The 27,938-nt window shown below is 43.9% G+C and overlaps 1 protein-coding gene across 3 annotated transcripts in view; it reads right to left on the bottom strand.

Moving 5' to 3' along the window:
* The window catches only part of NFRKB (nuclear factor related to kappaB binding protein), a 32,905-nt gene extending 5,000 nt beyond the window's left edge, over nucleotides 1–27,905 (bottom strand). Inside the window, exons 1-25 of one of the 3 annotated variants that reach the window (XM_063093103.1) lie at nucleotides 27,805–27,905; nucleotides 26,709–26,792; nucleotides 25,398–25,553; nucleotides 23,008–23,209; nucleotides 21,195–21,322; nucleotides 20,184–20,358; nucleotides 19,489–19,626; nucleotides 18,788–18,861; nucleotides 17,759–17,843; nucleotides 17,088–17,268; nucleotides 16,721–16,829; nucleotides 16,366–16,492; nucleotides 16,053–16,118; nucleotides 12,822–12,901; nucleotides 12,669–12,715; nucleotides 11,643–11,703; nucleotides 11,053–11,227; nucleotides 9,588–9,694; nucleotides 9,027–9,150; nucleotides 8,736–8,815; nucleotides 8,364–8,584; nucleotides 7,991–8,261; nucleotides 7,126–7,338; nucleotides 3,631–4,398; nucleotides 356–462 (exon numbers count right to left, since the gene is read on the bottom strand). In XM_063093103.1, coding sequence (XP_062949173.1) covers nucleotides 356–462; nucleotides 3,631–4,398; nucleotides 7,126–7,338; nucleotides 7,991–8,261; nucleotides 8,364–8,584; nucleotides 8,736–8,815; nucleotides 9,027–9,150; nucleotides 9,588–9,694; nucleotides 11,053–11,227; nucleotides 11,643–11,703; nucleotides 12,669–12,715; nucleotides 12,822–12,901; nucleotides 16,053–16,118; nucleotides 16,366–16,492; nucleotides 16,721–16,829; nucleotides 17,088–17,268; nucleotides 17,759–17,843; nucleotides 18,788–18,861; nucleotides 19,489–19,626; nucleotides 20,184–20,358; nucleotides 21,195–21,322; nucleotides 23,008–23,209; nucleotides 25,398–25,532 — 3,674 coding nt within the window. In that variant the 5' untranslated portion in view covers nucleotides 25,533–25,553; nucleotides 26,709–26,792; nucleotides 27,805–27,905. Of the gene's footprint in view, nucleotides 1–355; nucleotides 463–3,630; nucleotides 4,399–7,125; nucleotides 7,339–7,990; nucleotides 8,262–8,363; nucleotides 8,585–8,735; nucleotides 8,816–9,026; nucleotides 9,151–9,587; nucleotides 9,695–11,052; nucleotides 11,228–11,642; nucleotides 11,704–12,668; nucleotides 12,716–12,821; nucleotides 12,902–16,052; nucleotides 16,119–16,365; nucleotides 16,493–16,720; nucleotides 16,830–17,087; nucleotides 17,269–17,758; nucleotides 17,844–18,787; nucleotides 18,862–19,488; nucleotides 19,627–20,183; nucleotides 20,359–21,194; nucleotides 21,323–23,007; nucleotides 23,210–25,397; nucleotides 25,572–26,708; nucleotides 26,793–27,804 lie in introns of all 3 variants that reach the window. The other 2 variants (XM_063093104.1, XM_063093102.1) reach the window with 2 other exon arrangements.
* Between the last annotated feature and the right edge of the window lie 33 nt (nucleotides 27,906–27,938).

Here is a 27,938-nt window from a genome sequence, read left to right on the forward strand (position 1 = left end):
GTCAGAGGGAGGCTTCCCTCATACCCACATGAGCCCCATCTCACCAACCCCATCCCAGTACCTCTCACCCCGCTTCCTCGCTTTTCTCCACAGTATGTACCACCGCCCAATATCTTTTTTATTATTTCTCTCTCCACTCTACAATGTAGCATGGATTTTTTGTCTTTTTTAATCACTGCACCTAAAACAGTACTAAGTGCTCAATAAATACTGATGATGAGGACAACAGAGGAGGGTATCAAAGAAGTACCCCACAAAGCCAGCTGCCTTCCCATTCTGCAGTAAGGACTGACCTTACACCTCGTCCCCCCACCTCCAGCCTGAGTTCGTCCCTCCACAACAGTGCAGCACTCACTTGGCTCCGAGGTTGCCTTTGATGATGGGTGCTGTGACCACACCTTTGCCCTTCATTGGCTGGCTAATCACAGAGAGTGGAACTGTGATCCGTGTAGGCAGCTTTCCCTAAAGAGAAAAAGTAATCAGGTTTGGTAGGTTAGGAGGAGACAAGGGAAACCCCAAATGTAAACTACAGGGGGACAAGAACTGAGCAGCAAGCACTATAGACACTTTCAGTCTTCATACCCACCAGGGTCCCAAACATTCCTGAGGTTTGGGCCCACATACCCTAATAAAATGACTCATATACCATAGTTAGGCATCACTTGATCTGTTATCCTCTTTCGTGCTACCTAATGCAGCTGTAATCATATATATTTGCTTTCATCAGGATAAAACCTGCACCTAAATCACACAGGCAAGTGCATGTTCTCTTATGCACAGTCCTGGAGTCTGAGTTCCTAGAGGGTAGAGTCTTACTCATCTCTGTATCCCTATACCTGGCACGGTGCTGGGCATGCAGTATCTATTTGGTGAAATAGATGTGAGGAAAGACAGAGGAACACAAGAGTTAACACAGAAAGTGCATAACTACCGCTTCACTGGAATGCAGGTGCACTGGTGGGGACAAATGGCAGGCACACTGGATCAGGAGCAGGTCACATTCTCCAGGTGCTTTCCATTTCTCCCACAGATAAGAGAGGTTAGCTAGGGAACATTAATAATAAACTCAACCAAGTGAAAAGTCTAACCCCAAAGCTAATAAGGCCTAGGAAGAACAAGAAAAAAACTTAAAATGGCCTAGAGTCTTTGGGACTTCAGAATGGTTAAAACAGGTCACTGCATCACCTGTTTTTAGGCTGCCTGGTTTTAAATGCTTGTTTGGTAATAAAATTCATACATAGTAAAATCATATGTAAACTAAATCTAATTTTTAAAAAAATAATTCAAGAGAGGTGGTTGATAGACTGCTAAGAAAAGGAATCAACCTTCCTATGAGCAGGCAAACCCTAAAGAAGCCGGCGCGCAGCCGCAAGCCACGCTGCAGCTGTGCCCGCACCAGCCTTGTGTGGTTTGCTCACAACCTACAGCTATTAACAGAACTTACGACGTGAAAAGGTAATAGAGCACCTCTGAGATGGAACCTCCACATAGATTTACTTCTTACTTACGTAAGCATGCCTTAGTTGCTTAAAACATCTCAGACCACCAGTATATCAACTGGAATAGTCCCTTCAGGAACCAGCCTAACTAGCTGACTAGACAGGGAAAAAAGCACCATTCAATACTTCCTGCCCCACCCGACGCTCCCCAGCTGTGCTTACCTAGATTGATTAGAATGGGGTAGATGCCACTGGATACTACGCTGCTGTGTCAGGAAAAGGATTCAGCAGAAACAAGTGAATCAAGCAAGCACAGCTTCCTAGTTTCAACTTCTGTAATATGGAAGCCTATATATGTCCTTTTAAACCACTCTATGTCAAGGTTTTTTGATTTGTTTAATTAATGGGTATATCCTTCCTTCATCACTCTGACATTCCAAATTACTGAGGTTTTCCTATGTAGCTTGCTTAAAAACTGAACCTATGTTTTATACTCTCCATGCACACCCCACTATTCAGAACAGGGCTCCTTATCTAGAGGCTAAAAAAATAAACATACGTGTATCCAGAAACACACCTTTGTTGATATGGGGATTTGGCTTATAATAAATGTAGTATTACATGTTAATGGGGAAAGGAAAAATTAGTCAATGATTTGGAATAATTTGAAAACTATGAAATGAGATTCCTACCTCACACCATTCACAAAAATATATATTTTTATCTTGGCTTTTTATTTTTTTGGCATCTGGCCAGTATGGGGATCCAAAGCCTTGACCTTGGTGTCATGACACTGTGCTCTAATCAACTGAGCTAACCAGCCAGCCCACCTTCACAAAAATATATTTCAAATGGATTATCAATTATGCCTTTTTTTAAAACTCAGAATATTTTATGGAAATAAAGGTTAATATCCCACTCGGGTAAGGAAGGCGCAGGTACAAAGCCTAGAAACCATAAAAGATGATGTTGATAGATCTAACCATATAAAATTACAAATACCTTTAGAGCAAAAGGCTCTATATGCAAGGTTAAAATATGACTTGAAAAATATATTTTCTATACATATAGAAAACATCCAGAAGAATTAACATCCAGATAATATAAAGGGCCACCTCAAACAATATGAAAAAGCCAAATATCTCAATAGAAAAGTGGCAAAGACTTATTCACCACTAGAGAGCACATGTCAATCGCCATATAAATGGAAGCTCAACCTCACTCATTATCAGGGAAATGAAACAAAAAGAACTCCCTTTTCACTAGTAAGACAGATACATAAGGTTAAATATATCAGCACTGGTTAGGGCCTGGGTGAAACAGACCTGTTGATGGGAGCATAAGCTGGTATGGCCTTTTGGGTAGCACAATGAGGGTAAACTTCCAACATGTATACTCTGAGACTCATTCTAGCAGTCTCCACTTCAGAAATACTTATGCAAGAACATTCACTGTAGTACTGGTTAACAGTGCAAATGTATCCTTCAACAGCATCTCTTCAATGGATTACTACGATACTATTAAAAAGAAGAGTCAGTTCCTGTGTATGGCCTCGAAAAATCCCCAAGACATTTTTTTGAATAAAGCAGATTCCAGAACAATATATAAAATAAGGTCTCTCAATAGGATTTTTTTCTTTAAACTATGTGTATTTGTATGAAAATGCTCAGGAAAAGGACAAGAAACATAAATACCAAATTACCAGTAGTAATCAGCCCTCATGAAGGGCGATGTGGAGGGTGGGGAAAGAAATTTTATATTTTACTCTGTACTTCTGCACTGTCCTTTAATATTTTATAAGAATGTACGCATATCCTATACTTTTAAAATTGTGTTTCAAAAAACAAAAAAATCTGGGCCAGCTCACTTGGGAGAGGTAGCGCTGGTAGCGCCAAGGCCATGGGTTCGGATCCTACATAGGGATGGCCAGTGCGCTCACCGGCTGAGCGTGGTGCAGACAACACTGTGCTGAGGGTCGCGATCCCCTTACTGGTCAAAAAAAAAAAAAAAAACCAAAAAACTATCAGTTAATAAATCTGTGTCACACGAGATGATACAAACAGGGCTTCTAATTTCTATTCCCAAAAAGAAGTTTTCTGGTTCTTAGGGAATCTCTTGTGTGATGGGAGTTAAACAGCCTTAAGAAGCCTCCCAAACAGAAGGGCTACTCTTTACCACTACTGTTACTCACAGCCTGGGACGTGGACACAACTGTGGTGCTGACAGGGACCTGCCGCACAGTGGGGGCTCCTGTCCCGATGCTGATGGGAGTGCTTGCAACCCCAGAAGCCACAGCCACAGTCTTGGATACAGCAGCATTCATACTGGGCAGGGACACTGCTGAAGTATGGACAGTTCCAGACCCACTGGCCACTGAGGCCCCTTGCTTGGCATGGGCTGCGACTGTGATGGTCTGGCCTGCTTTGGGAGGCATCACTCCCAGGCCCTGCACGATGCGGATTGTGGCAGCTGGTTTTGCTTCTGAAGAAGCCACTGTGTTTTTTCCCTTCTGGTCAGCCACACTCACACCAAGGGCTGGCATCAAGCGGAAAGCTGAACTTGAGGCTTCTGTTGGTTTGAGGTCAGGAGTCACTTTGACCACAGTGGTACCTGTTGGAGCTGACGAAGGGGCACTGGCTGAACTGGCCTTGGCAGAGCTATCAGCTGCATGGACTGGATTGGAAGTGACGTGTAAGGTTGCAGAGATGCCTTTGCCTGTAGTACCGCCTCCTGTCCCGAAGAGATCCTGGGTCAATTTGACTGTGGTAACCTGGGACTTGGCTAATGTGGCCATCATGTCCGGAGTGATTCGCAGAACTGTCTGGCCCTTGGCATCTGTGGTGATGGAAGAGGGTGGCAGGCGCAATACATCCTTACCCTGGATACAGAAGTTAGTGGCTGTGAGTGGGATGCTGTTGCCTGTCTGGGGCTTCACCCCAAGTTGCCCAGTGATGGCCACCTGCATGGGGAGGAAGCAGCATTGATGAAGGGATTCACTGGGCTAAGGGGGTTACACAGTAGAATCAGGCAAACCTCCGTTTCATGGGTGTACGTTTCATACTTTTTTAAAACTTTTTATTCTGAAAAATGGTAAACATTCACAAAAGTAGAAACTAGTATAACAAACCCATTTCTTTTACCCACCTTCAAAAGTTACCACTTATCAATCTTATTTTATCTATCTTTCCCCACTTGGGGAGGGGGAGGAAATTGGAATATTTTAAAGTAAATCCAAGATATATCATTTTACTGATCAATACTTCTGTACACATCTCTAAATCAGAAAAGGACTTTTTAAACTAAAAAAATATATAATCACAATGCTATCATTACTAACATAATTACATCAATATATATTCACATTTCCTCAACTGTCTCAGAAATGTGTTTATAGCTGGGCCAACCTCCACCCTGACAGCAGAAGTGTGGCATGGTGGTCCCGAGCGAGGGCTCTGGAGCCAGACCTGCAGAGTTCATACACCAACTCCTATGTGGGGCCAGTTCGTCCATGAGTAACAGATGCAACCCTTCTAGGCTACTCAGGGCCTCCTCTCCCCGTGGCATGATCAATTTTCTCCCCCTCCCCTGAACCACTGCCACCAGAATGCAAACATTCTGTAACACTTCCCATCCTAAAATACAACCGACCCTGGCCTGACCCCACACCTCCCTCTGCCTCCTTTGCTCCACTCTACATTCCACACCAGCCCCAGTTCGCTGCTCTCTTCAGAAGCAAAATTCATCTAATAATTACCTATACTCCTGCCTCCACTTCCTCACCTTACGTTCTGATGGAGTTTGGATGTATTGTCCTCCGAGAACTCATGTGGAAATTTGATCCCAAGTGTGGCAGTTTGAGTTATGGGTGCAGATCCCTCATGAATGGATTAATGCTCTCCCTGGGGGTGAGGGGCCTGAGTGAGTTCTCATTCTATTAGTTCCCACAAGAGCTGGTTGTTTCAAAGGCCCTGGCACCTCCCCTCTCTCTCTCTCTCTCTCTCTCTCTTGCTTCCTCTCACCATGTGATCTGCTTGTACCCACCGGCTCCCTGCTGCTTTCTACCATGAGCAGAAGCAGCCTGAGGCCTGTGCCAGATGCAGCTGTCCCAGAATTGTAAGCCAAATAAACCTCTTTTCTTTATAAATTACCCTGTCTCAGGTATTTCTGTTATAGCAACACAAAATGGACTAATACACATTCTCTTTTAAACCCATTCCCCAAAAGCCACCAAACCCCTGGACCAGCTACGCCCACTAACTAACTACGGCCAGCAAGTCTCAGCTCTCACATGCCATCACCACACCTGACACAGGTGCTCTCCCTCCTTCATGAGCACACTTCTCTTTGTCTTGCAGTCTCCATGCCTCAATTTTCTTCTGAGAAGCCCAGCCACCCAAGCCCAAAACCTAGGGATCAATCCCAACTCCCTTCCCTCAGACCCATACTCAAGTGACCAGAAAATCACGCTGGCCCTGCCTTCAACTATATCCTGAATGCCACTGCTTCTTGCCACCTCCAAGACTGCTCGTCTAATCGAAGCCAGCACGCCCTCTCACTGGACTACTTGATGCAGCTGCCTCCCAGGCTCCTCTGGTGACATCCTTGTCCCCACACCTCACTCCACCTAGTAGCCAGGGTTTAACTGTAAATCCAAGCAAGTTACCCGGCTCCCCAGCTCCCAGCGGCTCCCCATCACATTCACATTAAAACCCAAGTCCAACATAATCTTGCTCACTAAGCTTCAGCCACATGGTTTTCCTGTTGTTCCTCAAACATACTCCTGACCTGACACAAGACATTTTCACTGGCCATTCCCAGGCCTGGAATGTTTTAACTCCTGAGCTTCCCCACGCGGCACACTGACTTCATTCATCTCTCTTTCAAATGTCATCTCCTCAGAGAGGCCTTCTCCAATCACCCGAGCTAAACAGCACACCACCATTCTCCACCCCTTCCCGTCTGCTGAGGGCCCCAGCATTTATTACCCACACTGGAGGGTCTGTCTGTCTCCCAGCTCTATGAGAATATGAGTTCCACGAAGACAGAGACTTAGCCTGTTTAATACACCACTAAATCCCCAACACTTAACAACAGTGGCACACAAAAGGCACTCAATAAATATTTGTTGAATGGAAAAAAAAGTTAGTTCATTACGTGGTTGCATTTCTTCATCTGTAAAAGGGGGATAACAAAAGTGCCTACGCCACAGTGCTATGAGGATCAGATTATTTAAAATCCATAAAATGCTCAGCACGGTACAGGCAAACAGGAAACTCCTGTATTAGTTGCTATTCTGCCTAACAATTCTCTGAAGTCCACTGACTATCCTTTCATATTCACAACCAACAAAGTACAAACATAGTCTAATTTTACTAGTTGGAAACTGAAAAGCCAATAAAATATGGCCGTAGGAGTAAGACTTTAAATTCATGAAGAGTCTACTCCTAATCCAGAAACTCAACTATTAAATACTGAATTATATGGAAACAAACAAAAGGAATCTCTTCGGCATCTAATGTAAAGGCTGCCTTTGGTGGGAACTCAACTCGAAGTACCTATAAACTCAGTGTCGAAGACAGCAAATCTTGTTTCCATGGGCACCCAGTCTGTTCAAAAGCCTCCCATTCCAGCGGCCGTCTGCTTGAAGACTAAGGAGTCAGAGCCACCTGGAGAGAGCTCCACTTACCTGCTTGATAATGTTCTGTCCTGGGACGTTCTGAATGACGGCAGCCGTGGAGACACTTGGAGCAGAGCTCCCGGGAGAGCTGGTGGCTGGCTTGCTCACAGAGCTGGCTGCGGCGGGGAGACTTGTCACCGAGAGTCCCATCTGCCCAGGTCCAGGCCGCTGCACAGTGGCAGCTGCAGTGTGCGCTTTGACTGGAACAGTGGCCGTTACTGTCTAGCGCAGGGCGTGAGGCCGAGAGCATAATTAGACACTAAGATGAAGCCCAGCACTCCAGGCAGTCTCCCGCATGCTACCCTCAGAAAGTGTTCCTATCAAAGCACTTGCAGCCTAACAGTGCTCGAGGCTCACCACTCCCTAAAACAGACGCTGCATACTCCTTAGATCTGTGTAAACATGTTAATTTTCAGAATGCTTTACGTGTAATATCTCCTTTTATTCCTATCCACTGAGGAGAAATACACCCCTTTTACGGTAAAGGAAACCAAGGCAAAGTGGATCTGAACTATCTCTAAAATCACACAACTAGTTAGTGGTATGGCCAAGACTAGAGGCACAATGGAAGGAGCCTGAGATTCAGATTCACAAGGCCTAGATTTACACCCCACCTGTACCAGGGTCCTAATGTTAGGATCCTGGGTAAATCACTAAACTTCTCTGAAGGTCTGATTCCCAACACATAAAACAAAATATCTAAAAATGCTTATTACCCAGCTTTGAACATTAAATGAGTTGTTTCGATGACCATCACCATCAATAGCAATAACCTACGGCTCCTTGGTCCTTGGCTGGACTCTGTCCGTCTGACTCATCACCCACCTCTGGGACTGCTGGCTGTTTCCCAATGACCTGCAGCTTCTCTGTTTACCTGGGGCACCACTTTGGTCTGTGTGGCAGTGGCTGGAACCCGGATCTGTGGTCCTGCTGGCATCTGTGGCAGTGTCTGTGCTGACCCTGCTGACTGCTGGGGGACAGCAGGAAGGTTGGGCTGGGCCACCACCCGTACCTGTGGTAGTCCAGACGAGCCAGAGTGGCTCACGACCCGGGCAGTGGCCTGAGCATTGGGTGGCGTCTGGCTGGAAGCTGGGGAAAGCTTTGTTCCCAGCTGTGGCATTGTTGGCGAGGACACCAGAAGAACACTATAAGAAAATCAGGGAAAAACAAAAGATAAAAACTTAGGACATGCACATAAAAAGACTTTGGAAAGAAAAAGCTGGAGAAAAAAAAATGGAGATGCTTACCTTGAGCTAGACTTAGCTGGTTCTGAGACAGTGGCAGGGCCACTTTTGTTCACTGACGATACAAGTGGAGGGGAGATCGGGGTGGCAGGCAAGGCCGGCGTAGTGGGGGTTACAGGTGTGACCGGGGTGGGTGGCATGCTGGAGTCACTGAGGCTCATCTGACTCTGCTCGGAAGGGCCACTGCCGAGGACCTTTATGGAGCTCTCCTTGCTACTAGATTTCTAAAAAGGAAGATAAAAGGAAACTCACCTGCTGGTGTCATGAAGTTTCTTGGGGCTCCTGACACACTGAGTTACATGACAGCTGAGTATCCATTCCAAGCTATCTCCATCCCAGAATCCTGAAGGCAGATGCTCTCATGAGGTCACTTACCACCTTGGATGGGGGCTTGGGTTTTTGCTGAAGAGCTTTTCTGGCTTTAGCTGCAGCTGCTTGTGCTTGGTGAATCCGCTCTGTAAACAAGAATGGTAAGCTTCAGCAAGAGTTTAACCTTAGCATACCAAGAAGTGGGGGCTTCATTAAAAACTAAGTCCTTGCTGGTGGGCTGAATCTTGCCTCTACAATCCTGTCCTGCCTGAATGCCAATGAAAAGAATGGAATTGGGGCAGAAAGTCAAAAGCATCCCTAGTCTAGTTGGACATACTACCCGGAGGCCTCACATACCAAACTCTTCCTCGCTCCGGTCACGATGCAGGTAGATCCACAGTTTTCGCCCAATGTCATATTTAACACAAGGGTCTTTTTCATAATGTAGCCGATCCAGGGCACCACTCACTACTGTATTCACCTATGAACCAAAGCAAAGGAAAATGGGACAAGTATGACCCAGATAACAGAAGTTATGTGGACGCTAGAGAAAAATCTCCTGGTACAAGTCACAGCTGATGAACAGATTATATCTCAGCTTAGCTGTGCCCTCCCAAATCATTTGGCAAAACAAGAGATGCTGTAAAATTACTGAGATATTGATCTATTTTCACTGTAATGATGTTGTGAATTAAGTAACTGACCAGCCTTCCCTTTACTATAAACTAAAGGAAACCCTACAGGCAAATGTGTGCTTCACTGACAGCAAGGGCTTTTGGTTATCACTGTACGCATTTTTCAAGATTTTTTTCCCTTCTTCATTCTGGTTTTTAAAAATTTATGTTTTGCTTTCTATTTCCTAATAAGTTCTTAAATCCATTCTGGAACAACGCAAAAGTAATCTCTTCCCCATCCTACCTGAGTGCTGGTGACATCTGGTGCAAGAAACTGAGAATCCTTGAGCAGTTCACAGATCTCTGCCCGTGTGCCTTCTCCATTAGGCAGCCGTGCCGCGGCATCTCGAACTGATGACATCAGAAAATGCAATGTTCAAGAGTCAAGCTGGGCTCCTGCTACAGAACACCATCCCTGACCTGATCTGGTGGGTGGAGCTCACTGGGATTACTACTGTTCCTCTCTCTGCCTGACCAGACTCAGCTTCAGGCGCACACTGCCCTCTAGTGGCTGGCATCTCTGCCACCAGAGTTTCCTATACACTCCACACTTTTAGGCGAGATGGCAGTGAAAGTCCACGTACAGTTTGGAATTCAGAGGGCCCAGAATTCGGGTGAGAAAAAAAACTACATATTTAACTTAAATTTAGCATTTCCTTCAATTATGTGCAAAGGTACCAAACCATATACTGGCAGTGCTGTGATGCTGTAATAGAAATCAGGTATTTTCATGCATTACAGCTATTGAGGCAACTCAAAATAACACTGACATTCATCACTATTTGGAAATGACAGGAGTTATAAGAGCTGCTGTTAGATCTTGTCATTTAATATCATAATAAAAACACATTATTTGTGCACCATAAATTTGTTTTAACATCTTAATAACAATTTCAACATTTTTTTTGTAACTATGCATTTTATTTTATGCATTTAAGAGCATACTTCTTAGTTAAAGGTCACAAAGATTGAGTACGTTTGGTAAACATGATTTGATCACCACATACTGGACACACGTACTGACATTCGATTCTGTACCCCAGAAATATATATAATCACCTATCTTTCAATTAAAAAAAATATTGGGGGGAGGTGATGGATATGTTCACTACTTTGCAGTAATGGCTGGTTTCACAGGTGTCTACATTACCAAACTGTGTCAAACTTATTAGAATGTATATGTTAAATTTGTACAGTTGATTCTGTGTCCATTATTCCACAGGAAAAAATGGGGAAAAACTATATGTGGATGTATATTCTCTGCATATAATGTCTATTATTAATGAGAAACTGAAACTAATTATCACACACACAAAAAACCACAATTCTGAGAAGGGGTCCACGGGTTTCATCAGACTGCTAAAGGGATTCATGGCACACAAAAAAAAGGTTAAAAACCCTCATCTTTAAAGCAATCATAGCCTGGAGGAAGCAAATTCCTACATTCAACCTAACTACTTAGTTGGCCTGTGAGCAATTTCTAAATGAACATAAATGTGAGCCAGGATTTCAGGAAGAAACACTTATTTCCAGCATAAATCTCTGGGGGTAGAATTCCCCTTTTACCTCCCAAATGCCACAGTTTCCAAAAGCTATACCTGACCACCCCAAAGCCAACCCTGGGGAGGAGGGGGGAGGACAGAGTTCACAGTTGATTAGAGAAGAGCTGTGGGGTAAGGGATCCCTGATAACAAGTACATACCACGTACCAAGAGACAGGATGGTGACATAGGCAGGCCGGTCAGAGCGCAGCAGGGAATGTTCCCGAGCCTTGTTAAGTGAGGTCTCCTTGTCAAACACACCCTTCACTGGCCCCACCACAGACTCGAAGCCATGCATGCGAAAGGTGAATGCCTTGTGCGGTTGGCTGTACCTGTAGCGCTCCTACCAAGAGAAAAAGGGAGATGGCTCCTAAGTCAGAATTAGTGAGGTTCTGTCCAGAGCTCCCCTCAATAAAGGGACCAATGTGGAAAAATGAGAACAGGAAGGAAACAGGCAATTCCACTAGGAATACTGAGCCAACCACAGTAGAAAAAGGACAGTCCACAGAGCCAGTCACTGAGCAAAGAAACAAGGAGAAATTATAAATGCATTTTGCTATCTGGAAGAAGAAACCATCTAAGTATTTCTCATTCCCTTACCTCAAGCCACTTCCACCCCCAACAAGCAATCCCAACCAAAAGAATATCTAAGGTGAGGGTATGAACCTCCTCCAAAAATGCAGATGCAAGGTCAGCTCAGAGCGTCTGCATGGCCTCAGAGAAGCACAAAGTTACACTGGCTTCTAGGTATTTCTTACCTGCTCCTGAAAAACCCGTTTCTCCTCACCTGTGCTGGGCCGTACCACATAGTCAGTTCTTCTGGAAAGTAAAGAGTTTTGCATCAGTTCTGTGAGCTAGCATGTGAGCCACAGACCCATCACCCCGTCTTCAGCAACCAGAACCACTCCCTCTGCAACAAGAGAAGTCCCTTCCTAAATATCAATTCTTGCAAAGGTAAAAGGTCCACTTTCCAGCTTCTACCAAGAAATTCCTGTTGGTATTTCCTAAATTACTTGATTCTTAGAAACCTAGAAATGTATAGGTAGGTGGGAAAGAGGCTGACATTTTTACCAACTGTTTTTAATACTACTGCTAAGTAAGCCTAATCTAACAGCAATAACAAATTCAGCCTTAGAGGAACAAAGGACTTCAAATGTGTTACATTAGGGTAGTTTTTCTGCCTCCCAGGGAAAGTACCCAAAACTTGAGTTCTACACCCCTACTATGTGAAGCAACGGTTCTGCCACAATTAGGCTGGGCCCCTGTGCTAGTGTTCAGAAATCTAACTACAGAACCACCCCTGGCTGGAAACAGTAACGTGAAAACATGTGACATAAACAGTCCAGAAGTAGCAGTCAAAGGGTCTAAATTCTAGCCAGGATCCTGTCAGTAACCTTCAGCAGGTCACTTAACCTCAAGCCTCAATTTCTTTATAGATAAAATGAGGAAGTTGGATTAGATGAACCATTCTCAAATGGGAACCCAGGGAGGGGTACACAGAGAAAAAATTATGTCTACCTACAAGGTAGATTACATGTCACTCAGAGACTCTACTGTACAGTCTCCTCTCCCAGTCAAGAGCCCCTTCCACAGGGAACCACTCTTACTGATGGGAGTATGTTACACTTGTCAGGTACGTTGAGGCAGGTTTAGAGTAAGTGGACACCTAGCATATCTAAAGTCCATTACAGCTCTAACATAGTAAGAAATATCACCAAAACCATGGCAGCACCTTAAACCATGGCTACATGGGACACCATCCGCTGTCACAGTATTATACTCACACCCGAGGGACAGGTGTTGTGGCATCTGAGCTGTCTTCATTTTCTTGCTGGAGGAAGGAAAACATTAACAGGTAAATAAACTAAACAGTTCTTGCTAACTTACAGGCTCTGAAAACCCAATGAGTAAGATCTGGTATTTCTTAAAAACCATACCTTACAGAAGGCCTGGTCTTTGGTCTCTAGCCACAGCTGGAAGAGTGCAGCTAATTCCTTTTCATTATCTTGAGAATGGCCTATGAGAGGAACAAAAAGACAAAATGTAAGAAAAAGATCTAAGGTGTTATTCAGAACCCCACCTCCTCTTTACCTGCTATGTCTATACCAGAGAGAGTCTCTATCAGGATCTGTAGCACAGTTCCCTACACAGGCACTGCCCTTCCATTCACTGTCTGCATGGACCACCACTCTTGAATGTCACTGAATTAAATCATTCATTCAGTAGGTATGTGCTGAGCAGCCACTGTGTGCAGACACTGCATGTGAAGGGGGGGGTTCAGTGGGGTCAGTCTCTGCCCTCACGACTTTATAGTCAAGTGAGGAAAGAGCATGTATTAAGTCACTTCTACAAGTGGGAGGTGTCACAAAGTTGCTACGATAGCTTGCAGCAGGGACTTATCCTAGTCTTGTCAGTGAAGAAAGACTTCTGGCTAGCGGGGCACAAAGGCACTCTAGGCACATCAGCCCCATCCATCGCTCTTTTCTCCCTATTCAGCTCAGATCCCAAGTCCGTCATTTGAACAACACTTTTACCTCTGCCCTTCTACCTGTGCAGTGCCCCCACACAGCAGAATTCAAATTCTAAACTACCTATATTCTGCACACTTCAAATAAAGCAGTTGAGGGCCGCCAGGAAAAAACTCTGCACAAACAGGCAAAGAGTGACACGATAAGCGAATGACAATCAGCCTCCCCCTGCCCTCAACGTTGCTGGCAGTCCTCAGGTTGCCGCTGGTGTAGCTCTTTTCCCACACTCCAGAATGACTATTTCCCCACTCTTTTCCAACCTCCCTTCTCGCTAGCAACAGACAACCTCACCTCTCTCACCTCCTACTTATTTTTTTGATGGCTGGCCAGTATGGGCATCCCAACCCTTGACCTTGGTGTTACCAACACCAACACCTACTTTACACAGAAAAGCCAATGGACCAAACTTCCCATGATAAAACCTATAAGCCCACTGCTGTGTATCCATCATTTCCTCCTTTCCTCCTCCTACAAGAAAACTGCCACCTCCTACCAAACAAGGCCAATCCTTCCCCCCTTCTCAGGAATTTATGGTGCATTTTCTCTTCTCTCCCTATTTTCAACTTTTCCTCTGCATTGTACCCTTCCCATCGGCACTTAAACTCGTTCAAGATTTCTTCCATTTAAAAAAATTCCTCTCTTGGCCTAAAGTCCCCCTTACTATCATCCCTTCTCCTATTAAACTTCTAGAAAGAGCTATTTCGAGCCACTGTCCCTTTAACCAGTGGTGCACCGAAAAATGTTTAACTGGCTGCAGGAAAGGGGGCCCTGGCAGCACTTGCAGATTTCGATAGTGTAAGAATATAGCCACGCCCATTCATTTACATACTGTCTACAATGGCTTTGCAAGGGCAGAGTTGAGTAGCTGCAACAGAAAGGATCTGGCTCACGAGCTTAAAATACTTTTCCGGTCCTTTAAGAAACAGTGTGCCAACGCTGGCGTGCCACCTCGGTTGACTCCAGCCACCCGCCTGTCGGGAAGAGCTGCACAGTCAGCTCTCATGAGTCACCTTCAGCTCACACTGTCCTTTACCCTCAGCATTCCGCTAAGGAAACACTCTTACTGAAAACTCTTAATGTCTTCCATGACCATAAACCTTTAGTCTTTCTCCTACTGGCTCTTTTAGGAACAATGCACGTTAACAATCACTCCCCAGTCTTAGGTGCTCCTGTCCCTCACCTTCGAAGACTCAACCACCTCAGGGTTTTCCTCCCCACTCTGTGGTCGCGTCCTCTCCTCATGCTCTCCCTCCACACAGCCTGCTCCTCTGTGAGGTTTCTCCAGGCCCCCTCTTCTCCTCACCTTACCTTTCTCCCTAGGAAACAGCATCACCTATGCCCTTTACAACATACAAGCCAACAACTCCCTAACTTAATTCTCTGGTCTGAATTCTAAATCCACATATCCTACACCAATTCAGCATCTCTACTTAAATATCTCAAAGCAGCTCAAACTCAGCTCGTCCAAAACTAAACTTGTGGCCTTCACCCTCACCCGGTCTAGTCCTCCACAGCTGCCTACCTCGATGAAGGGCCCCTTTCTCCACTTGACACAAATCTAGAGATGCCAGGTCTGACATCACTCTTCCTTTTTACCCGTTCTCTCTTCCTGGGTCCAGATCCATACCATGGCTCACAGGATCGTGCAATCTTTCTCAGTGCATCTCCCCAGCACTCCGACGTGCACAGCTTCCTACACCTGCACACTCCTCCCCTCCGTCTGCCCAGCACACACCTACTCATCAGGGCTCTCTGCTCAAACACTATTCCCTCAGAAAGGGCCTCCCTGCCTCTCCAAACCACATCAATCCCTAATATAGACTCCCATCCTTCCTGGTACTTTTCCTTTACAGAAATGATCAGTTATTGTTTAATTTGAATGAGTATTTGTTCCTTAAACAGACCTTAGGCCCCACGAGGGAGCACGGTGACGTGTACCTTTACACCCTAGCATCTAGCACAGTGCCTGACACCTACAGCTGAATAAATATTATAAGGAATAAATGAATCTGCTGCTTCCATAACCTGCTCTCCATTATATCATCACTAGAGAAAAAAGGATCTGTGAATTTCAATAGAAAACCAACACTGAATTTCCCTCTCATCACTATCACCAGGTGATAGCCACCAAGTTACTTCAGGTGCATGTTATGGCAATTTAAACACTAAGTGGGGCTTTATAAATTAAAACTAAAGACACTGTTCTTTAGAAATAGACTATGTGGGGCTGTCCAACAGCTTGCTGCACATTATCCTCAATAACAAAGCTCATCTGTAAGAAAGAAAAATTGTATTACAAATTAATCCCAAACCATTGGTATGGTCAATATAAACGTTGGTGCTATTATAAAATGCCCGTGCAGATTTAAATTTAGACATCACCAGACTGCACCATAACGAAAAGGGCTATTCCACCTCAGCCTCAGTGAGCCAAAGTCCAACATGTGGGTGGGGGCGGGATGAAACCCATATCTTGAGAATACAAAAGGATTCCTTCACAGAGCAAAATAAGTAAAATCTAATATTGCCTTTTTTGCCAATCTGGTGGACCGTACTGACTGGAAGACATAAGGAGCTTAGGATCTGAGGAAATGAGAAAATGAAGCCTATTGTTAGGAGTAGGTAATATGAATTACTTACCAAGTAATTTCCACTGCTGAGTTTTCTCTTTGAATTCAACAAATGGAGAGAAACTGGAAGGAACAGCTGCAAGAAACAGATCACATCAACAAGCCACACAGGTCAGAGAGTGCTGACCTCACAAGTAACTGGTATCCCTGAGCTCTGAGACAGCTTCTGAATGTTTCACAGCATATCAGGATAGCAGAGACTTCCAAAGCATGGGATTATACAAAGGCATAATGGTTCAGACGAGCAAAGCTGCAGTTTACTATAAGGATTAATTAGACAAAAGGGGGAAAAAATACTGACCCTACATAAAAAAGTACCTTACCTCGGCTTTCTCCAGCAAGATACTGCAGGGCTGGTAACACCAACTCAGCCCAGTTGGGGGCCACAGAGAACCAGCTGTTGAGAGAGCTGGCTGGAGATGACTGCCAATCCAACACTCGCTCCTCTAGCTGAGTGAAAGTAAAGGAAGAACACAGTTAGACTTTTCTTGTACAAGGAAATTCCCCAGATGTGCCACGGCAAGCTGGGTATACTTGTCCAGAGTTTGCCCAAGTTACAAAGCACGTTAGCTGCAGAGCTTTGGGAGGAACCCAATGTTCCACTTCAAGCTATAGACTGTTAAAGATTTTGACAATTTAAAAACTTTGATGTACATCTTACTTTTCCAAAACTCTTACCATAGGAAGGCTAGCCTGACCCTCCAGCAGCAAGATCTCTAACAGAAGAGAGAAAAAGCTGGAAGATATTTCATTGATTCCAAGGCAAGGCTTGAGGTCTTCAAGGGGCCTAATGAGGGAAGAAGAACTTAACAACCAAAAAGACCAAAAACATATCCCCAGATTGGTTCAGGCCCCCCAAGTCTCCTAGCAGTCATAAGAAAGCTCAGGAAAGGAGCACACAATACACTCTCCCCGCAGGATCCCTGGGACTCAGGGCTCACAGGTCCCACACTTCCAGCCAGCTCACAACCAGCCCCAGAAGACTGAGGACAGCCCTCAGCTTAAACTTTCACCCCAAGCATTATGTAAGCTGCTGCTCACTCACTCTTCCTTAATAGCAGGTATTGCCAGTGGAGATGGGGCCTCTGAAAGAGATTGGACTCCTTCAGTATTGTTTAGGGGCTCAGCCAGATCCTCTGCCTCTGATTTGATCGTTTTCATTTTCTTCTTCTTCTTTTCCTCTTTCTCCTTAACCCTTTTTTTGAGGACAGCCAAGTCATATAGAGCTAGGAAGAAAAAACGCCACCTGTCACAGAACTACATTTTCTACAGCAGGAGGTAAGAAGTCTTATCTGCATTCTTTTCCCAAGGTCCACCAGTCAAAGACAAAAACGTCTCTGTAATAAGACATTTAGGTGTTTATTTTTTTCCAACCACTCAATGCATGATTTTTTTTTTTTTGGCAGATGGCCTGTTCAGGGATCCAAACCCTTGACCTTGGTGTTACAACACTCTGTTCTAACCAACTGAGCTAACAGGCCACACCTTCAATGAGTGATTTACAGCTTAATTTTAACATCTATTAAGAGCCGATAATCTATTGTACTGATTTTAAATTTATTTCCCACCTATAAGTCCATAAGAGGCAGTAACAAAACAAAGTCATCAGAAGGAAGGAAGCTGTGGTTTCACTTATTTTTGCCACATGTAGATGGGCTCATGCAATTAACACACAGTCAGGTGATGGCTACCTAGAGGGGACCCACAGTCATTTACCTGCAAGAGAGCCCTTCCTGCCAGCGTTTACTCGAGTCATAATGTCATTGAGGCTCAGGTCCCCTGTCAAAAGGTCCGGGTGATCCTGGATGTGATATTCAGAGATTTGGTTATGGAGGACCAAAAAAGGAGCAAAAACTGGTGGTGATTTTGCCAATTACCTAACAGATACAATTAGATGTTGGGTACACTTGAGGGAATCTTGTTGAATTAAAATTATTCAGAGATAAAAACTATTGCTCTTCATAATGGTGCATAAGACTCCAGTTCCAACCCTTCTATTGTATAGCATTTACAGTTTATTCTGCACTCCTTATCTCAGTCCTCTTCAAACTGTATTAAGTATTATTATATTTTACAAAGTCTGAAAATGGGGCTCAAAAAAATTAACGGATCTGCCCAATATCACAGTAAGTGGAACAGAAAGAGAGAACTCAGTTCTGATATGGAGAAAGTTTTTTTTTAATTTTGTTTTTTGGCAGCAGGCCAGTTCGGGAATCCAAACCCATGTCCTTGGTGTTATAAGGCTTCACTCTAACCAACTGAGCTAACCGGCCAGGCCCAGAACTCCATTCTGACTTCCAATGTGAGAGAGACTCGTCCCACCTCACCTCTCTGCCTCAGACGGGCTGTCTTTTCTTCCTGAAGATATCATCTTTTCAGTCTGGTTTGGCACTACCTTGGTTTGGCAGAGAAGAGTAATGGAAACAGTAAAAAGTGGGAAGAGCACAGGGTCTGACTCTTGGCTCTGCCACTTATCGGCTGTAGGACCAAGAAGAAGCTCCTTAACCTCTCTGAGCACTGGTAAAACAGACATAATGAGTAATATACCAAACAGTGTCCTTGTGAGGATTAAAGCAGACACTATGCTAAGAAGCACTTGTCTCCCATCTTTGATGCTAACTAGCCTCTGGTTGCTCCTGCCCCCTAAATGATAATGAGGTGGAGACTGCCTGAATCTTCCTTGGATAGCCACTCCAGAGATACCAAACTGAAAACCACTGACGCCCCCCCCCCCCCCAAGCTTACTGGTTGATGCTTCCGCTTCTCATGGTGCTTCTTTAACATTATCTTCAGATCACTGTCCCCCAGTTCTATTTTATCTGAGAGAAAATGAACCAAACCACACGGACTAGGTCATTCACTGTCACAATGCTCCAGCTTAAATCTTTCTAGTCACCTCTGACATTCAAAAATAAGATATTTCTCTGAGTTTCCTTGCTGACCCCTGTGTACTACAAGTCCAAAAACCTTGAAACAGTCACAAAATCAACATTTCCATTTTTCTATACATTGGTCAATAACAATGACTTCAGCTACTTAGATGGTCCTAAAACACACTACAGGTTCTTAACATTCTTCTTTGGTTCCTGTTTCAAATAAAAACTCTTCTCCAATGTCATCAACATTCTAGGAAACTGTTACGGCTCTGATTACCTCTTCTGTTCTATTACTGAACTGTCCCTTCTATTTTAAGTTTCTGCTTTCTTTATTCCAAAACCAGCTGATCATGTCATTTTGAGGAAAATTTTCAAAACAAAGGAAAGAAGGCAGGCCTATCTCCAGAGTAAAAAAGTGGAATGGTACGAAAGCCTCTCCACACTGCCTCACTCCAAGGAGCATTGCTGTTTTGCTGGCAGGTGAGAATCTAGTCCCTACCTCCCCCTAAGGGAGTTCTCAGATCTGCTCCAGGACCTCCAGAATGGCAGCAGCATCAGCTCAGTTCTCACCTGCGGTTTTCATGTCCGTGGTTGAAAGCGTGGGCACCACCCTCAGGGGCACCGCAGGACTAGGAGAACGTGCTGGAGAGCTTGGAAGCCACGAGCTGAGATCTTCAAAAGAAAATTTTTCTTGTAAATCCAACGTGGCTGTGGACTCCAATAGGGGAGATTGGGTAAGTGGCCATTTGGATTCAACAAGGCTAAGGCAACAACATGGAGGCCAGTGTTCCACATTCCTTTCTGACCCTTCCCCAGACGAACTGGAGCACACTTATGTCATTTAAACGGCTCTTCCAGGAAGAGAGACTTCAACAGAGTGATGGGGTCGCATTGCAGCAGGCCAACAGTCACTACTACTCTCCTGTAAGGGGAAAAGCAGTTCTCTCAAGTGGCACAATGGGACCAGACAGGCCTACTGTGGAGAGAGCCCTGCCATGCAGGGATTCGTCCAATAGGTTCTCATCTAAACTCGAATGGCACATGAGCACAAGGGTAAAAGGCATGTAGTCACTCCCTCCTGACAGCAAAGCCCCAGCGACCCAAAGACCAAGGGCTTCTGAGTCCCACTATCCACCCCCTCCCTGACAAGACAACGTGCAGGGCTTCTTTGCTGGGGAGATAAATGGCTACCACTGGCTCCAACTGGACAAGCAGCCGGTGTAAATCCAATACCCCAGCTACCTCAAGTGCCCAAGGATACTCACTCTCCTCATCGGATGACAGGGCTGTGTCCCCACACTCCTCCTTCACCTCCCTCAACACCTTCCAGTAGCGCTGCTGCGCTCGCCACTCGCGTTCCTCAGGGCTGCGGGATGGTGAAGGGCGTTTCTGCCGGAAGGGGAGGGCCGGGCCGCTCCGACGGGCCATCTCCAGCAGGCCCTAGGATGAGATCAGATGGGCACACGCCATCATCCACAGCTCCTTCTGGAACAATATGCACTCTACATTTTCTCCTCTTTGGTGTGTAACAAGCTCAATTCCCTTCCTCCAGATCAGAAAGATGCATATATATAAATATGTCCACATAAAAAGGGACTACATTGATTATTACATGGTGAAAAATTCCAAATCTGAGAGCTGAACTGCTCCACCAAGAATAAATATTTACTATACTAAACACCCAAGTATTTCTATACTGAAGCTTAAAGAATCACTTAAAGTCAAAACAACTTTGCCTTGGGGAATTACCAGGCTGGTCCAGACTGAGGGGCCACTGAGCTTGGTGGGTTTACATTAACTGTCACAGCACCCAGAGGCCCGTGCACACTTGCACATCAACTCCAGAGCATCCTAGCTTTCCTTCATAACCCATAACGGATCTGAATTCCATTTTTTATATTGGTAAAATTAAAGCTATTTTATTTATATATATACAATGTTGGGGTTTTTTTGGCAGCTCTCCTATATGGGGATCTGAACCCTTGACCTTGGTATTGTAACACCACACTCTAACTGAGCTAACTGGCCACTATATTTCATCAATTTTAGGAGGCAATTTTTTCTTTTTTTCTTTTCAAGTTTTAACATCTCGACATCGGGGTACATCTTAAAATTGATCATAAGAAAAGATGACATAGCTTGTTGTATCATCCTTAATTGGTAACATTTTTTTCTTAGTAGTAACTTTCATGTTTTGCATCTGAACTTCTTCCTGAAGCCAGGATATCTGTGAGTTCACTGCCAATGTTTTGTACCCAGTTCTCAGCATTACTTACACTCCGGGAAGCAAGAATCTGCTTCAGCAGCCGATGAAAATATTGCTGCTGAGAGTTGAGGTATCGCTTGTACTGTGACTTGAAGCACAGCTGCCGGTACTTGACCACCTCAGGGTTAAAGTGTCCATCTTAAAAAAAATAGAGATACAACTATATATGCAACAGTCTCCAAATATTTAATGAATGTTTAACATGAGGTAAACTCTGTACCACAGAAAGTGAGTATTTAAGAGAACCAAGAGAGAGAACCAAAATTAAAGGATGCTGAAAAGTAATGATGGCTCAGTTAATGCTAATAACCATGATAACCATGGTAATGCAACATAGTTTCCCCTACTCCTGCTCTATCAGAGGAGATACTGAGGTGTACTCCCACCTGAGGCCCCCAAGTGCAGTGAAATAGATCCCTGCCAACCACAGAGAGGAATTCCTCTTTAAACTAATGACTCATCAAAGGAATGAATGCTAATTTTAAACCCTTAAGATAATGAGAGATTTGAAATGACAAGCCTGCTTTCTCCAGTCTTTAGGGGTCGTCAAGCTCTGCAGCTGAACAAAACTCAAGGAAACACGCTGCCCTTGTTGAGGGCCTCCTGCCAAAACAAAGTCACCTCAGAAAGGAGGGAGGAAGAAGCTTCCTCTGTTCCTCTGCATAGAACAGAGAGCAAACTGTGACTTAAGAGTTGTCCCAAACAATTTTGCATCCCCTGATGTAATAATTGATCCAGGCAAGGATCACCAATGGAAGCAGAACCACCGGGTAAAACAAAGTGGGAAATAAGATTATTACATGGTCCTAAAGTATCACCTCACAGATTGCTTCTTAATTATAAAGGAAAAAAGATACCCTTACAATCAAGGTCTGGGAGACACCACTGGAAAAATCAACACCATGTGCCTCCTGAGGTAAAGCACCAGGAAAAATAACATTTCCCACAGTGTCTTGCCAAAAGTAATTAACCCAAATCTAAGCATGAGGAAACAAAAAGACACATTCCCAGAAAGCAGGACACTTTACAATTCAAGTGTCCTGGGCACTTCAAAAATGTCAGTGTCTTGAAAGACCAAAAGAAAGGCAGAGGGCCCTAGATTCAAAGAGCTAAAGACACGTGAGACCCAAACACAACGAATGAACCTTGAACGGATCCTGGATTTAAAAGCAACTATGAAGGATATTTAGAGGACTAAAGTTTGAACATGGAATATTCTATGATATTACTTGCTTAATGTAAAATTTCTTGGGTGTGATAACATGACTGTGACTGTGTGGGAGAATGTCCTTGTTCAGAGATATACACATGAAGTGCTTGGTGGTGAAGTGTCACGTTTTCTGCAGCAAAAAAAAAAAAAGTGTGTATACACACCCGCACAAACATACATGTAATAAAGTAAATGGCAAGTTTAATATTTTTAAAGACTAGTCATAAAGGGCACCTCTGGGATGCTACCAATGTTTTATTTCTTGATCTGGGTAGTGGTTACACAGCTGAATTCATATTATGTATTTTCTATGAAAGTCAATCATATTTTTTGTTGTCTTTTGGTTTTCTTGGCAGCTGGCTGGTACAGGGATCGAACCCTGGACCTTGGTGTTATCCGTATCAAGCTCTAACCAACTGAATTAACTGGCCAGCCCTCAATAAAATTTTCTTTTAAAAAAAGTGGCCTACATAGCAAAGTGTTACACAAAACCACTCTCTGCTGTGTCAGTAACTGTACATGAAAATAAGCAAAATAGAAGAAAGGAGTATCTGCATAAGTGGCTGTGTCCATACCCTCCGCCCCCTCAAAAAAAGAATGCCGAGCTACAGACCTCGGAAAAGCTTCTGGGCAATGTGCAGGGGGTTTCCGAAGCGGAAGTTCTCCCCACTGAACAGGGCCAGGATGAGCTCATTTTGCTGCTCAATGCTGTCTTCAGGAAAGCGAGGCAGAAACCGCTGCAGGTGCTCACGTTGAGAGTCACTTAATACTTCTTGCCATGTTGAAAGGCTGACGACATCAAAGAATATCTCAGGCTACGGAAGTAGCATGAGTAAACAAGAGAAAAATATGTTTTTAAGTTTGTGTGTGTGTAGCAAATTACACATGACATAAAATTTACCCTTTTCACCATTTTTAAATGTACAGTTCTGTGGCTTTAAGTACATTCACATTTGTTGTGCAACCATTGCCACCATCCAAGCTTTTAAGTTTTTGAAACAAACTAAAATTCCAATGATCTTTACTCAATTCTCAAAACTTAGAGATTATTGAAGACTACATAGAAACCACAATCTTATATTTTATATATAAACCAACAGTAAATAATAACCCAGAGGAAAATCTCTGTACAAAGAATCCCATTTGGAAGCCATCTCTGCCTACAAGGATATGATGGTGGACATCTGAATCCAGCTTAAACTCAGAGGCAGGAAAAGATTAACATGTGAGGAGAGAACTTGAGGAGTTGAGATAACCTGCTAAGAGTGAGAAGAAACAGGATGGAGTTCATTTTCAACTCACTAGTTACATATCGGATACCTTCTGTGTGCCAAATACTAAGCTGGACTGGCGTGTATATATATATACATATTGACTTCACACACAAACACGCACACACAGAGTCAGGAGAAGGCAAGAACTGAACAAGCAATTACAACGTAGTTTAAGAACTGCTGATGCATACAGAAATACACATCCCAGACTTATGGTGTCAGAGAACACACACCAGAGAAAGTGACATTTAAGACAGTAGACTGATAACGAAAGGTAAAAAAGATGCTGGGGGAGGCAAGGTAGAAATCCACAGAGCAAAACTATACAAACAAAAGAATTAACACACAAGAAAGAATGGCAGTTACCTTTCAGGGGAATGGAGAAGGGATGATATGGGGAGGGGGATACAGGGGCCTTAAATGGTATTGGTAGCATTCTTAACCTAGGTGGTGGCTACCTGCCTGTTTTATTATTGCTTCAACTGTATTTATATGCATTTTATATACTCTTCTTACATGAGAAACATTTCACTTTTAATTAAAAAACAGTTCAGGCAATGTTTGGCTAGAGTGTGGACAGAGATGGGGAAGCAGTAGACAGTATGGAGAAGCAAAGGATATGTAAACATGTTAAGTAGTTGTGACTTTACCCTGAAGACAATGGAAAGCCACTGAAGAGTTTAAGCAAAAGATAATCCAGAAATGCAACCACCTGCCAGACATCTTTGCATGAATATATCAAAAGCACCTCAGACTCAATGTTCCAGATTTTCTTAGCCTGTAAAGCTGTTTTTGCAAACCATTTTATTCCTAGCATTTAACTCACCATCTGGCACAAAGTAGGTACTTAATAAAACAAGTGTTTGCTGACTAAATGACATAGAGAGATTTCCTTGAGAGAGTATACAAAGAAAACATGGACTGGGAGTACATATACCAACTGCAATACAGTTGTTACTGCAGGTGGGAGGATCAGAGAAGGGCACCAGTAGTGGCTTTCATTTTCTCTACAATGTTTGACATCCTATGAAAGAAGAATTTGAAACAAATGTGACTTAATGAATTATTTACTAAAACTGAGTGTTGCACAGATGAGTGATCAGCGTTTGCCATATTATACTCTATACCTGTATGTATGTTCAAAATACAGCAAAATAAATGAAATATACATTTAAATGAATGTTTTCATCTATATAGTACCTTGTACATACACACAGTAAATGGTAACCACCTTAAAAATAATAATTACACATCTTGCCTGTGAAAGCAGTCAAAAGCATGTGACATCCTACCCCAGGGCTCTCACTTATTTTGACTAGAAGGCTACCATATGGACAGAGATAATATGTTTGGGTTTTGTTTAATGATTCACAATGCGACAAACAATTTTAATGTAAACACATATACAATTCTGCTTTTAAAATATACAACCTTGTTTTTAATTGATGAAAATTATCTTGTTAAAAGTAGGTCTTATATCATATTATCAAGTTATTTTGACCTGTTATTAAACATGCAGAATATAGCTTACACTTTCTTCCCTAATCAAAATATTAAATAGACATTACACTTAAAATAACAAAAGGGTAAGAGATCACTCTGCCTGCAATGTAGAAAACGAAACAAAAGGGAGCACAAAATACTGAAAACTTGAAGAGAGCAGAAAAGGTTTAGAATAGCTGGTATGAGGAAGCGGATGGGAAAATACTGCCATGAAGTGACTACTCACATCCTCCAGAAGGTCCTCAGGCAGACTAACCCTCGTGCCTCCCAGCAGGCAGTCCTCCATAATACGCGTGCCATGGCCATCTCCACATGGACCAAGTTCCAGGGGATCCGTCAGCATGTGGTCCAAGGAATCCATTGTTTATTCCCCACAGGATCTCTACACAAATAGATGCATCTTGAGACAGAAAAGCAGAAATCCCAGATATGGTTGATGCTAACACTCCCCCAGAAAAATATTCCATCTCAAATCTATTCTTACACTTTATTCTTACCCCCTAACTACAGCTAAACAGTCTTCTCCCTCTCTTCCACCACTGCAGTGCTATTGGAATTTAAGTCTTATCTAGTAGGACTCTTTTCCTCAGAATGCTTCCACACTGACTCCTAAATTCATAAATTTCTTATACCTTCATTTTACAGAAGCGTAAAATGACTCAGGGATTAAATGAGGAACAGAACACAGTCCATAATTTAGACTTCCCAGGGCAATAATTTCTCTACTACAACATAATTTCTTTAACAATTTTTTTTAACCAATTAATTCCTTGTTCTTCCACAAAATAAAGTTCACTGAAAATCCACATATGCTAGTAAAGCTCAGATAGAAAGTTACTTTATGAGGGCCTATTAAGTGCCAGGCCTTCAATATAGCTCATTTAATTCTTACAACTGTGCAAGCTAGGATTATTACAACTATTCTACAGATATTAAAACTTAGGATCATAGTGAGTAACTTCTCCAACCCGAGACAATACTGAAACCCAGCTCTGCCAGCCTGCAAACCCATGTTCCTAACACTGCACACAATACCGCTTGTATAAACTCTAAATTTAAATCATGAAAAGGAAGCTTCTCGATATGACTTTATTAGTGCACATAGACTCCTGAGGCTCCAAGCACCTGACCATGACAACCAGTAAAGTCAGTTGCCTCTGCCTTTAGTTGGTGTCTCCAATCTTTATAACCATATAAATTAATGCTATTTTTCTCTTTCTTGGAATAACTGAAAACTGCTGACCACCTTTAGAAAAGTACATACTAAAACATTTTCAGAGAGCATCTCACAAAGCTAATGGCTGGAATCAGGTGTAAAGTTGAAGCCACATAACTGAACAATGCTAACAGGACCACAGGGAGCTTGAACTCAGTCACTCTACAAACATTTACTAAATCTATTGTCTCTAGCTCCTATGCCTACCAAACAGGATAATAAACACAGTAAAATGGAAAGAAAAATGAACCTAACAGTCAAAACACTAGACTTCTAGCCCAAGTCTGCCACTAATTCTGACTGACATTCTGCAAATCTTACCTCACCAGATGCCAATTTCCTTATCTGTAAGATGAAGGGAAGTGGGACCAGGTCCTCCCTGCTGTTATTTTCAATCCTGGGATCCTGCAATGAATAATCTCACGTGAGTGACAGTTTGTACACTGTAGGTATTTCTCATTTCCGAAACTCTTAAACAACAAAGAGCAGACCTGTAATACTGTATCTAAAATGAAGCAACTTTCCACAAAATAATTTCAAGTTCTCTTGAAGAGATTTCAGATCTATGTAAAGATTCAGCAGAAAGATTAGTGTTGAGTCAAGACAGCTGGATGCTCCCCAAGCAACTGTGCCCCATGGCCCTTCAACACATGGTGAAATGACAACATCCTGCATGTGCCTTGAGCCCAAATAACTGAAACAAGTGAAAAAACACATAGCATATGAGTTTAACAAAATTTTAAAACAAGAAAAAAACTAGAAGCAACCTGATGCTTAGAATAAAATAGTCTTAACAAAATTGGCACAGGACAGAGTAACAACTCCAAAGTCGGTGTCCTACCTGACACAGAAGGATCACCTCGATTTACACAACTTGCTCACAAGTTTCAATTATAGAGATGCCCAGCTAAATTTAACCCATTCTAGTGACAACCCCTGCCCTGCCACTATTCTGAACAGGATCTCAAAATGCAAAAAGCAGGCAGCTGCCAGGGAGCCAGAAGCCCGGAAGCCGAGGACTTCTAAGTCTAGGGGGGCGTCCTGGACCTGTTCACTAGACCAGGAAGGCCTCTCCCAATGGCCTTTCCTCCGCACCTGGGCTAACTTTCCCTCCTGGACCCTCCCCAACGCAGAAGCCTTAGATGCTCCTGGAGCAACTCCAAATCCGCCGCCCCTGCAGCCAATCTCTCCCTGCGCGACCCCGCCCCAGCCCAATGCCGGATCCCGCCCCTCTACACTGCTCCTCTCGCCCTCGCCGCCCCCACACGCCGTACCTGACCCTAACCCCCACCCACCAGGGCCGCGTCGCTCTGCCGCCCCTTGCCCACAGAGGTGGCCACCTCGGAGACCCAGCCGCTCCCTCCCTCCACTCCCCCGCGACACTTTAACCCTTTCGCCGCTCCCGGCCCTCCTTCACCTGAACCACAAGCACGGAAGCCTTAACCCGCCCGGCTCCTCCGGCCGCGGGGTCCCGGACGCGCTCGCTCCCGCAAGGCATCCGGGTGCGTGCACGCCCCGGTCTCGGGCGGCGGAAGGGGCGGGACTGCGCGG

The sequence above is a fragment of the Cynocephalus volans genome, chromosome 4 (assembly GCF_027409185.1).
Source record: "Cynocephalus volans isolate mCynVol1 chromosome 4, mCynVol1.pri, whole genome shotgun sequence".
Taxonomy (NCBI): Eukaryota; Metazoa; Chordata; class Mammalia; order Dermoptera; family Cynocephalidae; genus Cynocephalus; species Cynocephalus volans.